At 48.1% G+C, this 14,911-nt stretch overlaps 1 protein-coding gene across 2 annotated transcripts in view; it reads right to left on the bottom strand.

Moving 5' to 3' along the window:
- Positions 1 to 5,250: 5,250 nt before the first annotated feature.
- The window catches only part of LIFR (LIF receptor subunit alpha), a 57,871-nt gene continuing 48,210 nt past the window's right edge, over positions 5,251 to 14,911 (bottom strand). For both annotated transcript variants that reach the window (XM_058680145.1, XM_058680146.1), the window contains exons 15-20: positions 12,874 to 12,975; positions 12,138 to 12,305; positions 9,523 to 9,684; positions 8,591 to 8,684; positions 7,101 to 7,179; positions 5,251 to 6,283 (exon numbers count right to left, since the gene is read on the bottom strand). In XM_058680145.1, coding sequence (XP_058536128.1) covers positions 5,657 to 6,283; positions 7,101 to 7,179; positions 8,591 to 8,684; positions 9,523 to 9,684; positions 12,138 to 12,305; positions 12,874 to 12,975 — 1,232 coding nt within the window. In that variant the 3' untranslated portion in view covers positions 5,251 to 5,656. The remainder of the gene's footprint in view (positions 6,284 to 7,100; positions 7,180 to 8,590; positions 8,685 to 9,522; positions 9,685 to 12,137; positions 12,306 to 12,873; positions 12,976 to 14,911) is intronic.

Genomic DNA, 14,911 nt, shown 5'->3' with positions numbered 1-14,911 from the left:
AAGAGGCCTGATTTTAGCACAGCGCATCACAACCGACCAATCAGGGTTTAGAAAGCTCTGTAGTTGTTCTGCATCTAGGAAGGCAAATGGAAGGGTCTGGAACTGGCAGTTTCTTCCTATCTTTGAGCTACATTTACACACACCTGATCAAACAAAAAGCAGTAAACATTTACTAGTATTTAAAAAAAAACCTGAAAATATTAACGTAACACCTTAACACACATTCTACAAACTGTATAAAAGACAAAAGCTTGTATCTGTTCACAGTATGTGTATTTTGTAAACAGTAATTCACTATAATGCAGTTTTGAAAGTAAAACATAATTTCCTAGTGTTAGAGGGACTTGTAGGCAGCAAATAAAAGGTTAAAAACATTAATACTGGGAAGTTGATTATTTTACCAAGAGCTGGACTGACCACCTGCATTTCGACTTAGGATAGCTATTTTCCTAACCAGGTTGTATTTTTCAGGCAATTCTGAAAAGAAACGTGTCTGAGAAGGACTGGTGTTTGAGTTTTAGCGTAACTAACCCAGGGCACCATGTAGTATTTCACCCCTCCACTTGGGTGTCCTCTATTCACAACTTCATTAACATTTTTCCTAAATTCCACGTTGGAAGGAAAAAATAAAACTGGAAGGAATCACTAGCTTCTGTAAGAAGAACAAGATGAACAGAAACATTCAGAAACACTGGGGGAATGGCTAGAAAGCCACTGTGCCGAGGCGCGGTCTCTGCACGGAGAGCTTGCCTGTGTTGTAATGGCAACTACAATTCAGAAATCTTTTCATCTTTTATAACACAGCCCTGGAATGCTTAGGACAAATACTAACCTCATCAGCTGTTACTCATTTAAAACAGTCATTCTACAGGGAAGAACATTTGAAAGGTACAGGGAAACTAAAACGAGCCATTCAAGTAGGTGTACGAAGTGTTTTAGGCTTATGTGTAGTGTAGTCTAAATTACAAGTTTGCTTTTAAAGTTCTAACTGGTTACTTACTGCAAAGGCAACCTTAGCAGACACATGTAAATATATTTTTTAAAAGCCATTTTATCAGATGGAATTAATCTTTTTTTCTCATTCACTTCTTGTAGTCTTTAGCGTATCAGTTCCAGCGACCAGATGGTGGGCCAGTATTTGCTGCTCTGTCCAGGGCCACTGCTCAATGAGTTGTGGCTGACACCCAGAAACCCCCGCGAACCTGCAGCCACGGTGGCTCTCCAGCCAGGCACAGGGGAGGAACAGAAACATTCAGAAGGCTTTTCTCATAAAACACCTTTCAATTTTCATAAACGTGTTTCACAGTTAGAATCTGTCTTGCGCAGGTAAATCATAACTTAGAGAATTTCAATCCAAAACATTTACATTCCTGATACAGGGGTGGGGTGGGGACACAATTCTTGGGTGAAAATAACAGAATTCTCTCATAAGCCAGCATCGTTAAGATCTGGCCTGGCTCACCTCCCCTGAAATTGTGCCCTACAGAACAAAGCTGATGAGTTGCATGTTGTACTTAAGTCTTCTAAAACAGCATTAAAACATTGGTCTTCAGTATTGTAATGAGCACAGTCCGATCCTGCAACACTTGAAACAGAAGTACCAATTGAAAGGGGGGATTAAACCTAGCCCTCCTAGTGAAATATGAGTTTTAAATATTAGTAACTGCCCTGGTCCATAATTCATGAAGGGCAAAATGAACCAAAGGCAAGCCAAGTCATTTCCGATTACATGCTAAGGTTATGTCTAAAAGATACTTGTCCTTTAAGTTTGGCCACAAATCATTCCTTTCTGTAAAAAATTTCTCTCTGGATATAAGACAAGATGGACCTAATACCATGAACCTGTTTCAACAGAAAATATCATTTTAAAAGAAATGCTTTGTAGGAGTATTTTATCAAGAAAATGGGTCCTTAACCTTGTCCATTACAGTGCGCAGCGCTGTGTCAGGACACAAGCTGGCTGGTACAAGCACGTCCCGGTGCACACCCAGCAGATGGACACGAGCGGCGAACACTCGGCATTACCGAGGGAAGCTGGCGAGGGAGTCCTGCAGACTTCCACTGCGCCGTGCTGCCTCCCCACTGGACACCTGGATCCTGCACCAACACTCCCGGACCGCGGCATTTTCTCTCAGGAAAGTCCGGTTGAGTCTGCCACCCTCTGGGGTAAGTCTTAGTCATCAAAAACTTGGTCACTCAGCTGTCACTATCGACTTCATCTTGGTAGCTAATGACCCTCTGGTTTGTTCATGTGCCTAATTTTATACTTTTAGAATAAGACAAATGACATTTTATAAAAGGCACATAAATTGTAACATAATTCTAAGTAGAAAATAGCAACCTAAACAACAAAATAATTTTATCAGAGCATGTGCCTGAGCAATAGAGCACTTTGAGACATCTTTGGGACCACGCTGTGTTAAGGACTCCTTTAATGTTAAGACACTGTGTCTGTCTCCACTGAACTCCACTTAATGTTATCAAAAATCCAGCAAGGGCTGGGATGTTTTTAAGAGATGGACAGTACAAAGGCAAGTGCGAAATGACAGGAATACAATCTGGGTGAAGCTGGGCGAGTGACTCTAGCTGCTGTTTCTGAGTGTGTAACGTTTCCGCTCAGCAGCCATGCAAGGAATGCTGGTGTGGAGGGTGAGGCGGACACCTGCTCCTCTAAACCGCCCAGGAATGGCTGCTTGTTGCCGAGCTGTAGGGACTGAGTGAGCACCCCGTCACAGGGGCACAGAAACGCAGTGTCCCGGATGCTGGGGGCTATAGTCCCAAAGCCAGGGCTCGGCAGGTTCACACAGAATGCCGGGACTGCGCAAGTGTGCTCAGCTCTGCAGAACTCAGTTAGAAAAACAAAAAAGTCTTCAAGAGAATATTTACAGTAAAAAAAAAAAAGTTGAGTCCTCAGAAAAGGTGTCGTCACCGGCCCCGGCCCCAGAATCTGCATTCCTCACAGGGAGAATGTGATTAGTTGACTTGTAAGTGAATTGGGCTCTAAGAGCAGGGATCCTGTGTCCTAAGGCTGCTGGATGGACATGGGGCTTTTTTAGACATTTAGAATGTCCCAATCAGTGGTTTTGTTGAGGGATTTCCTCATTACGTTCTCAGGCAGAAAGGGCTAGAGGGAAATTTTCTTTAAAAAATTTGCATTAATATAGAGAGAACAGAGTTCATGTATTTTATAGGAAAATCACCGTATTTGGGAGGGACATGTTCGGCCTCCATCCGCTCTCCTGGGTCCCTAACTAGCTCCTCCTCCCTTGAGGGGACTCTGACGGGCTGGGACCCTTCGATGGCCATGCACTGACAACGGTGCACCCAGCACTGTTCTGGACACCTGGATTTGTGACAAAGGATCTTGCTTCCCGTGCCCTGGGGGTGAGCGCCCCAGACGGACCCAGGTGCAGCGGAGAGGTCGCCGAGGTCTCTGGCTACCATCGAGTCAAGGGGGAAAGGTGAGGAAATTTGCTTTGGCCTCAGGTCTAAGTTTCATTCTTCAGAGCTTGAAGCAAGTTGTAAGGAGTTGGCTCAGAACGACTGTGACTCCACACCTCATTAACCCAGGGATCCCTGTGTGCGGAACTCCGAGGGCGGGCGAGTGGGCGGGTTGCGGATAATCCCGTCTGCCCGCTGTTCTGGTGGTCAGCCAGGCACCTGCTCCACTAGGACTGCCAGGGTCGGACAGCAGGGTGCTCGCTTGCTTGGTGTGGCTCCTGTGGTCATCCTGACCCTACAGATGAAGTGTGGGATTTGAGTTTCAGCAGGGAACAGGGCAAGAACTGAGGGCAAGCAGACTGACAGTGGCATGCTTTGGCAGGGGGAGGGCAGCCCGGCTCTGAGCGCTGTGGCCAAAGCCCAAGGAAGGGACGGCTCTGCTGTGCTGGACTCCTCAGTCCTGGGACCGTCTGCGGGATTATGCAGTTAGAACAAATCGTAATTTTATTCACAGCACAGATCCTTGTATCCCAAAGCCTGGAAACATAGGTGAATCCTCGCAGAGAGAACGGGTCCATACGCCGAGTACCCGACCAGACTGTATCCCTTGCCACCCTACCATTTTTCTCTAAATACGGTTTTTAATGACACAGTACAAGCTGGGGGTGGCAGGGAGGATAGATCCCACTTACAGTGCTTAGATTATTTCAAAATTTTAAGCATTTTTAACTATCAAAAAAGTAGACAACCTGAGGAGGGGATCATGAAAGGCTATATTGTTTAGGTTTTCACTGTACTTTTCAAAACTTGAGGAACAAGCCAGAAGGGTGGGCACGAGAGGTGCGGACTATCTCCTAGAGCCCCGCGATGACCCCGTAAACAGAGGAGGGCGGGGCTGGCGCTAAATTCTGGTGGGGCCCATGAGGCAGGGGTCACCCCCTCGCCCCCAACCTCGTGTCAAGGGGAGTTTCGAACCCCCTGCACGGCTCTGCCTGGCTTTTCTCCCCTTTGCAGCCGTGACGGCGGTTTCCTGGAATAAAGGCCATCTAAATTCCTGTCTATAATCAGCTGAGGTGTCCTTTCCCTGGTGGCCGGAGAATCTTCCACTAACATAGCCAGGTGCTCGATGTAGGGGTGTAGGCCATGCGCTATGAAACAGCCCTTGAGTAACTTCCTGAAAAGCCTTCTCCCCTCTACTTCAGTTTTAGGTGGGTTTTTAACTAACGATCATCTGAAAGGCAGGAGGTGCGGAGGTGCTCAGATGCACCTGACTGGAGGGTCAAAGAGCCCGGGGACCAGGCTCAGTGGCACAGTCTTCTCAGGAGGAACCGAAGCCAGTCAGTAATGCGGGCAGCTGATGTCGCTCGCTAGTGCTTAGTAGTCATCTCAGAGTAAACTAACATGCTGATTGAGGAACTATCATAAAAACAATGGATTAAAAAATAAACTGGATAGTCAGACCTAGAAGTTTAAATTTCAAATACCAGGGCAATGAATTGCACTAACAGAAGCTAGCCTGAAATCTTAAAAAACAGAGAAGGTTTGACACAGCTTAGCAAAGCAAGAAAATGTGATTCCAATTTGGGCTGGACAGTGTGACACTCATTTTCCAAGTTTGCACCCCTGAGACACTTGTTTGGTAACCATTATACAGTAGGCACAGAAATCAGCATACTTGATGAAACAAAGCTAAAAAATAAAGCTATCACCATGTTAAAAATAATTAATTTTTGTAAATGCGGTGGCTGGAGAATCATCATCTTACAGGTTGTAAAATCTGTGCTTGGTTTTCCTCAAGGATGGAGTGTCAGGCCACTGAGCAGTGTGTGCCTGGGACACTGGGCCCCCTTGCCTGAACATCGCTGGCAACTCCAGGGCTCCACCCAGCAGAAAACCGTGACCAGCAGCACAGAATGGTTGCCATGGACGCACTGGATGGATTCAGCCCGAAATCGCTTCTGGACGATGGCGGCGTGTCAGTTCTTTGGCTCACTCACCAACGCTCCAACATCTCGAGCTTAGCGGACGGAGGGTTCTGACTTGCTATGCTTTGGCTTTTAGACTACAGGACAAGCAGATGAAGACTTTAGTGGAAGCTGGCCTCGTGGAGGACGCCGCACAGGATCCCTCCCAGCATGCCCAGTGCCAGCGTGCCGACACCAGCAGGAAGAGCTTATTGAGATGGCAGACAGACCCAGGTAATGGGGCAATGCTGCTAATCATTTGGTTTGTTCTGGAAAAAGTTTGTGAAGGACCACCCTCCTCCTCCGGACTTGGGAGAGTCTTCGTCTTTGGGAGGGATCAGAAACTGACGGGAATTGATGGAGCATGGGCTTCCGAAGGACACCACCTCGCTGGTACTGTCTGTGGATCTCGGAGAGTCCGGGGAGACCAGATTCCAGGTGTTCACGCTGGCCTGGGGTCTGTAACCTGCGGTCTTGTCCAAGTCCCCTTCCAGAACCAGCTCTCCCACGGCCGGGCTCACAGGCAGCCGCATTTGCGGCTTGTAGCCTGCCCCCGGTGGCGCGGGTTCGGCGTCCGGTCCTTCCTCAGGCCTGGCCTGGGGCTGATACATGGACTGCACGTCGATGTAGATGACCTGCGCGGGCCCTCCGGCCTCCTCTGCCGCCGGGGTCGGGATGTCCTCCTCAATGATGGGTGGACAGTAGGACACGACCACGTGGTTTTCCGGTTCTGCCTCCGAGCTCTCCTCAGTGCGCTCTGCCACTGGAGAAATTATCTCTGTGTCTTCTATTTTAGGGATCGTGGATCGACTTTCCAGAACCTCGATGTTATTTGGGGTGCAAGGATTCATTTCCAATGTTTTTAAGGCACTGCTTCCCTAGAATTGGATTGTAAAACATCAATGAAAGATGGTACTAAATGCTACTGGGAATGGCCCTTGTTACAAAAGGGAAATTTTAGTTTTCCCATCTGGTTGTAAATATTTGATTTTACTGCTCGGAGAAAAGTAACTTTCCTCCCACCACTGTTCTTGCTGCTGACAGTAGTAGAAACGAGAGTACTGTGGAAACAATTTAATAATTTTAGAATTTCGCCAGGCACAGGTGTTCCACTGTGGCCTGGGAGGGGTTTCAGTTCCCACCGGGATTCCAGCTTCCTTCTGTCCTGCACCTGTCGACCAGCAGGGAATGGTTCCTGTAGGAGAGCAGGCTGCAGGGCCTGGCTTCCGACCTACACACGGCCCCGTCCCCACTGCTGTGGGATTTCAGGGAGTAAACGAGTAGAAAATCGGCTCCGCTCCCCCGCCCCTGAAAATGTCAAACATATTTAAAAGGGAATAAACCTTGTGACACAGTAGACTAAGGTGGACCAATCAAGGTCACTCCACTTCCCAGCCAGCTCCCTGTCAGGGTGCCGGGGAAGGGAGCAGATGAGTGCTCAGGTACCCAGGCTGGGATGCAGTGCTGGCCTTCACTGGCCCAGGTACAGGCATTTGAGGAATGAACCAGCAAATGGGAATGCTGCCCTGGCCCCTCTGCCTTGCAGAGAAGTCAATCTCTCATGCCCGCTGGGTTCGTTACTGTTCTGAAGAATGCCTTTCTCAAGCTTCACTTAGACATTTCCATGTTAAACACTTTTCACAATAGACATAAATGAAATTGTTCAAAGACAAATGGAAGAAAATAAAGGATTACCTCACAGATGCTCTTTTGAAACTGTAGTGCTTTACAATTTTCTGGATTTGGAATATCAGGATAGAAGGTTTCTTTAATCCTTTAAAGAATGACAAAGTACATTTAGCAATTGCTCTAGCACTCAGGCAACAGGCAGACTTAATTTGATGCTTCCTGTGAACTTGAGCGACCACCTTGGACACACATGCACCCTCTGGATTGCGATCCTTCCCTAAAAGCTTTCTATGCAATGGTGCAATTCCAACCTGAACACCAGCCAGACTAATTCCATTTCTAAAACTGCAATGCCTATGTATCTTACGAAAATGGCAATTGCGGAATCAAGTTTAAAGTCAAACACAGGCCTAAATAAAGTTTTCAAAGTATGAAGTGGATTAAGCATGGCCCGTGACTTAGTACTTCTGAGTGTCTGGTTCTCGTTTGCTCTTAACAGCCATGGTGCAAGGATGCTGTTTTACCGCAGTGCTTACAAAGCATGGGGGAACCAAGGTTACAGCCACACAGCATGCTAGGCACCTTATTTGTGGTGCTAAATTTTTTTTAAAAAAGGGCAGTTTATCTTGAACAAAACTTAATGTGAACAAAATGAGATTTCCCTATTTTATATTACAGGTAATAATAAAAACTTCTAAAATTCCTGCAAAAAAAGAACATTAATGTGAATCTGGAACATTAAAGTCCTTCCTTAAGGCAGGTGTTGTCAAAATGCGCTGATACTTGTACTGCTGGAGTAGTGCCTTCTGGAAACTTTTTGCCAGCAGGACTGCTGAGCTACTTCCCTTCTCCGGCATTAACGGGGCCATGTTGAAGGCCAGCGAGGCCCAGTGTTGGTCCCAGGACAGCTCCTGCCCTTCAGCCCTAACCAGCCTGCCTCCGCCTGCTCTCCTTGTTCCAGGAGAAGGGCCAGCAGGGGACCTCACACCAGCTCCCCTCTCCCCGTCCTTCTCCCTCTGGGGATGCCCACAGAGCAGCCAGGCTGACCACCTCCCTGGACCTGGCCCTACTTCTCGTTTCCTTGAGGAACCTGCCCCCTCGTTCCTGGGAGTTACTGCACACACAGGCTTAGCGGAGCTGCCAGCTGAATGTTCTCCGATTCACCACATGGCATCCCCTCCCCAGGGCAGCGGCCGTTCACAGCCACTGAGTCCATGAGTAACCAGCCCAAAGGGGAGGATTCTTCCAAAGCGGTCACAACGAGCAGTAGGGATGTAACCATTTAGCCATGTTTATCCTTGTAGCTATCTATGGCCATATTTATGCCTATGAATACTTTAACTACAACTGTTAGCTGCCATAAGTTATTAGTACAAACTAGAGGGAAAATGTTATGCTTCCACTCTGCTCCACATTCTGTTAATGTTTTGCCTAATGTGAAAGTCATCTCTACTTCTGATTAAAAATATTTTACTAACTCATTCTACCTCAAAAGATGTACTGACTCTGACACATCCGCCCTTGGCCACACAGCAGTGCACCGACGGCGCCATTACCATTCTCGCTTCCGGTAGCAAAGGACACTGGTCACCACTCCCACGGAGACGGCCACTGCGACGGGGATGAGGATGGCGATAATCAAGCCCACGGCTGCAAAAAAATCGTTGCACAGGTTACAGATCATCATGTTCCTAGTGGGAAGGACAGTACATCTCTGGTACAGGATTTTGAAGGTGACAGACTTGCATGTAAAACAAACTGCTCAGGGACGCTGGCACAGTGAATGTGTATAACCTTTCAGGTACTGTAAGTTTTGCATATATTAAAAAAAAAAAAAACAAAACCCGAGTTCTTGAGAGCAGCGTTCCTCGGGCCTAACACACTCGACGCTCAGGCCGGTCCTCCCCTGGCCTGGGCCGGAGCGAAGGGCCTGGCACTGCGGGAAGTCCAGCAGCACCTGCGGCTCTGAACCATTACATATTAGGTGGAGCTAGGACGACCAAAGGGGTCACTAAAAATTGCCAAGGGTCCCTGAGGGCCAGCATGGGAGGCAGGCGCATCATTACGGTTCGCTCTGGAAGAGCTGTGCATGGGTTTCGAGTCAGGGTGGAAGGCAAGGTCAGAGGTCAGGCTCGAGGGCTTCACTGTTGGGAGGCAGCCAAGCACAGCACTGACTTCCATCCTTTTTCGTAACTTTCACTGGAACTTTTTTTTAAATCATGGGAATAGCTGAGTGAAAAACATTTTAAGGCAGCTGAGTTTTATAAATTCAACGTGAATTTAGACCCCCCTAGACATTGGGTAAGTCCCTAAGTCATTTCTAGGTAGGCATCTGAAAGTAGCTTCCACTACCAAGAACGAACAGGAGGCCAGGCCAAGGCCCTGTAGTAAATGAAATGGGGAGGTTCCCTGCATCAGATAAAGCCACGAGGAACGCTGTGCATGCATTTCAGCACGGAACACATCACAAAGGCAACATGGAACTTACAATTCTCCTTTGTCACCACATACATGCTCTTCTCTGGGCCCATCCCGCCATCGGTGTAGGCTCGCAAGACCAGATGGTAACTTGTTTTTCCCTGAAGATCAGCAATTCTTAACGTCTTCTGTGACAGGTCAGTAATATTCTTAACTTTTATGTCAGAACGACCTATTTTTAAAAGAATAAAGATGTTAATTTCTACGTCATTTTTAAATGCTTGGTTACTGACACCTGTCAGGCCAAACCCTCTCTTAGAATGAGTCTGGCTGCCAGCCAACTCCAGCCAAGGACCTAGAGCTGGTCAGAGCCATGTTCAAATTCCACCTGTGCCAGTCAGCAGTCACACTGAGGTCACATGGAGAGCAAAGTATCATGCATGACCTGCCTCCCGGCTGTGCCCAGTGCGCACACCTTCCAGGGAAAGGTCCTGAGGACAGCAGGCAGTTCACACCCCTTCCCTCAGTGTTTAAAAGCCTGGCAATAGCCAGGGCACAAACTCCACTCCAGCTGCTCCAGGGGGCGCAGGGGCACAGACCAAAGGGAAGACCACAGACCTCCTGGGACAATGCTCAATTATATAGGATTCTAGTCTCAGAAATTGTAGCCCGAAAAGGGCAATGGTTAAAATAATTAGGGAATACTGAATGGCTAATCGTTACTAACAGAAAGCAGCCAACTGCCTACCAGCCCCTCTTCTCACCTCTACTGTCACTGTCCAACTATGTTAGGCATCTCTTTGATTACTAATATCCATACTGCAAGTAACAAAATATGAGTCTGCTGGTTACTGCCTGTGAAAATTCAGACAGTAGAGTTGAGTGCTGGAAGGGGAGACGAAGGGTCAGCTCTGGGACATGACCCCTGGCCCACCCCCCACTGCACCCATACAGAGCCATCCTCACCTTCAGGGAACCCCGTGTTCACAGGGTTGTCCTGCGAGTGTGCACCACTGCTAACACACACTGCTGGGTGTCATCAGTTACCTTCTTGCTCACCTGCTGATTCAAATGCCCGGTCGGGACCAATTCCTAATTCTTCCAGTGATTTCTCAACAGTTTTCCATGGAGGCAAACGTAACATGCCAGTTCCCGTGCCCCGCATCCTGCACTACCCTGGAACCTTCCAGGCTGCCACCTTCCTGGAGCTCCTTGTCCCTGCCCACTCCATTCCCACAGGTGAGGCACTCCTCCAAGAGCCTTCTGTGAAAGGCAGAGGGCAGCAGTCGTTCAGACTTGCCCAGCTGAACAGGTCTCCCTTCTGCTCTCCTAGTGGGCGGTAGGCTGGCAGAGTGCATTTTAGTCTGAAAACCATTTCTAGCCAACAGGCAAGACCCTGCTGGTACCCGAGTCCCAGTGCCACTCTGCTGCCGTTCTCCCCTTGCAGGCAGGCCCCGACTCTCTCTAATCCTTTTGTATACTTCAGGCATTCTGAGAACTCATGACACTTTGTGCCGTGTGCCTAGCGAGCACTTCCACTCCACGCTCTCAGATCCTTCCCTTCTGGGACACTGCTTTCCATCAACCCCTCTATTCGCCCAGATCCATCTTAAGCACTTGCTGCTCACACTAGTCCCACATGCCCGTTCGAGTCACTCCTCTAGGACATCTGACTATCCACTTCCACTCTGTACCGCCACCCCCGGCCCCCACGCTTCTGAGTCTTTTCCTTCAGTTCTACCTCCACACTCACTTCATTTCTGATCATCTCTTGCCTCTCCCATCGTCGTCCTCCTTGTGGCTTTATGAGAAATTGCTTTCCCTGGACTCTAACGTGAGTGACTAACCCACCATGTGTTAACTGGTTCATGGGTAACCTTTCCAAGCACTTGAAGACAATCCCGTGGGCCCTGGAGAGCTGAGGGTTTTCCTCTGAACCCTTAAGCTTAAGAAAACATGAACTCAGCAGCCTGGGAAGCCACGTGTCTTGCACAGGCTGCTCCCCCAGGTCAGCATTCTGGTGCAGGCTGTTCTCTGGTGTTGGGCACTAAATAACCATCCCTGCTTCTTTCCAAGGAGAGGCCACTGGGGGAAGGAAAGCTCTCAGACGTGAGGATGATCCGCTCATGTTGCGCAGCTCCCAAAAAGACACAGTGGACTCCGAGCAACAACAACCATTGAAGGAAGAGCCAAAAACCTGAATAAACATTTCTGTAATTTGTACATCTCAGAACTCTGTGGGCTTTGGATACACGTTTACTGAGTGACAAGGACTAACTGTACTTTTTGAGGCTTAACGGATACACGTGTCTCCAATTCAGTTAAACTTCCCAGCTCATGAAGCCCGTCTGTCCGATCCCCGAGTTTTCTCCTCTAGGCACAGGTATACAAGATGACTTTTTAAAAACTACATTTTAAAAGGCTTGCTAGGGCTCCTGCAGGGCTAGCCAGAGATGGCATCTGTGCTATGGGATTTCACAAGAAGAAGTTGATTTCAAAATCAACTCCTCAGATGATTTCTATAAGACCACACATGCCATGCCGCAGACAGCACATCTGAAGGCTCCTACATTCCGACATGACTGTTCCTTTGGCTATTTTTGGACAGTTTCGGCAGGACCCTCTTTGCCCTTTATTTTGTGATGCTTCTAAGAAACACGATTCGCACACTAGCAATTTGCTTACCTGATTCCAAACTCCTCATTTTGGATGTGTCTCTCTCCCCTTTTTCAAAGTAAAATAAATATCCTCTTAAGAAGCCTCTAAGTTCTTCCACAGGAATATCTTCCCATTTCACTAATATTGAGTCTGCAGAAGTGTCCTCCACGGTAAAATTTGGTGCAACGATGGGAGCTGTGAAGGACAAGGCCAACGGCTCAAGGAGGGCTGACAGACGCAGATGGGGTCACTGTAACATTTCTGGGCTCTACAAAGAACTTAAATGAGAATAAAAAATGTTGTCCCCTATCTAGTCATAAACCTTCAGCCATATTATCTAACACTCTTTGGCAATGAAACTAATTCACATGTCGCCTGGAAAAGCAGCTCCAGGCGTGAAGGTAGAACTTCAAAGTGTTAGCCCAAACCCCACATCTGGGAGGGTCGCCTACTCATGGGTCCTTAGTGCTTCACTGTGTTTTCCCTCTTCACTGACAGTCCCAAATAAGCAGTTATTTTAAACACATTTAAGGGGAAATGAAATATTCTTGACACTTGAGTCATCATTATTTTCTCTGACAGTAGAATATCCATTAGCAAAATTAACAAATACATAATTTTAAATTTATCATGCAAATTACTTTGCCTTGCTAGAACCAGACCTCTGAATCTTGTGTATAGAATTGAATCTTAAAGTTACTGACTTACAATTTTTCATGTTACCTTGAACGCAAAAAAAAAAAAAAAAAAAACAAAAACTCACCTAATTCTTCTACATATCCGATTATTGAACGTAGCAACTGGTATCCTTGATTTTTGCATCCATATAGGAAGAAATTATATCTCACACCTGGCCGAAATTGGTCTAGAAGATGAACACAGTGAATTTCATTAATGCACAGTATACTATACTATATGCTTTAGAAATAAATATTTTTAGCTTTCTCAGCAACTTCCAAAATCAACTAAACCGATTTTTTAAAAATTACAACTGTGGAGGCCTAGTGCTGCAGCACACTGGATTCAGTCATGGCTGCAGAGCCAGCATCGCCTATGGGTGCTGTCTGCTGGCTTGGCTGTTCCACTTCCGATCCTGCTGTTGGGGAAGGCAGCAGAAGACGCCCAAGTCCTTGGACTCTTGCCACCGGTGTGCAAGTCTCCCCAGCCAGCTCCTGGCTACAGCCCAGCTCAGCATTGGTCACTTAGGGAGTGAACCAGTGGGCAGATCTCTGTCCAACCCCTGTAACTGCGCCTTTCAAATAAGTAACTTTTAAAAAAATGAATAATTAGGTACATTTTCTTTTTTTTTTTTTTTTTTAAAGATTTTATTATTATTGGAAAGCCAGATATACAGAGAGGAGGAGAGACAGAGAGGAAGATCTTCCATCCGATGTTTCACTCCCCAAGTGAGCCACAACGGGCCGGTGCGCGCCGATCCGATGCCGGGAACCAGGAACCTCTTCCGGGTCTTCCACGCGGGTGCAGGGTCCCAATGCATTGGGCCGTCCTCAACTGCTTTCCCAGGCCACAAGCAGGGAGCTGGATGGGAAGTGGAGCTGCCGGGATTAGAACCGGCACCCATATGGGATCCCGGGGCGTTCAAGACGAGGACTTAAGCCGCTAGGCCACGCCGCCGGGCCCAATTAGGTACATTTTCAAAACTGGTCAACATTCACAGTGAACTGAACAATTAAATGTGCTTCTGCTGTAATGAAGAGATAGGTGACTGCTACAAGAGGACACTGTCTTGAAGAGAAAAAAGTGTCCGGGCCCTTTACGCTCCGGCCGTGACAACTTCCTCCTGCACTGGGTGTGGGGCTGCATCACCAACGTTGGGCCCCGGTGCAGAGAGGAGGGCAGAGCTGGGCAAGGGCAAAACCATTCTCGTGTGGCTGCAGCATCACCTCTCCACTCACGGGCCCGTGGACCACAACAGACCAGCAATCTCTAACCAAAGAAAAGCTGCAAAAACTTGTCTCAATTTTAACTTTTCTCCCTGTTATGTTTTTCCTTACACATTTGCTATGTGCTAGCAAAGTACTAAGTAAATATTAAGGAAAATCTCAAACTATGCCAAGGTCATGAAAGGCAGCAAAGGGCTGAATGGGCGCTGGGCTACACGAGCCCGAGCCATCTCCTGTGCGCCACTCGCTGCTTTGGGGGCTCAGCAGCCAGGAACAAACTTAGCACCTCGGGAGGCTCTGAGTAGCTGCAAATTTGGATTCTGGTGCTGTGACACACTGATTTTGTGACTCTGGGAAAGTTGCCAAACTTTTCCGCACTTGGGTTTCCTCTCCCTGTCCGCACTGGCACAGAACATTCTCCTTCAGTCACGACAGGGCCTGCTTCTCCTTGTGCCCCTGTGTCTCAGCCACAACCTGCAACTCTGGCTACACCATCGATGGCCCTCTGCCCTTCCCCAGTGTGGGTGAGAGAGAACAGGCTGGAGTTGCACAAGGCAGGCAGGAAGGGCACCTGGATTAGTGAGGGCGCTGGCGGAACACAGAAAGGGACCGACTCCCAGCTTCGCCCAGTCATCTCTGTACTCGGTGCAGCCCTGGACGATCGCCTGAGCCCACATGTGGTAAGCCCATGAATGGCACTGGTCCTCACACCACCTGGCAGGTGCAAAGAGCATCCCGGGTGAGTTGCAATCAGCAGGCTGCCTGCTGTCCTCTGCCTCACTGCCCACCTCTCTGTGTCGGGGCTGGAAGCTGGTGAACCAGGCCCGTGCCCCATGCAAGAGGAAGTTGTGGCTGGAGCCTACGGCATCAAGGCCCTGGATACCTTGTTCTCTTCAA

Source organism: Ochotona princeps, chromosome 23 (assembly GCF_030435755.1).
Source record: "Ochotona princeps isolate mOchPri1 chromosome 23, mOchPri1.hap1, whole genome shotgun sequence".
In the NCBI taxonomy this organism is placed as follows: Eukaryota; Metazoa; Chordata; class Mammalia; order Lagomorpha; family Ochotonidae; genus Ochotona; species Ochotona princeps.
This window is presented reverse-complemented; position numbering and strand designations above follow the sequence as displayed.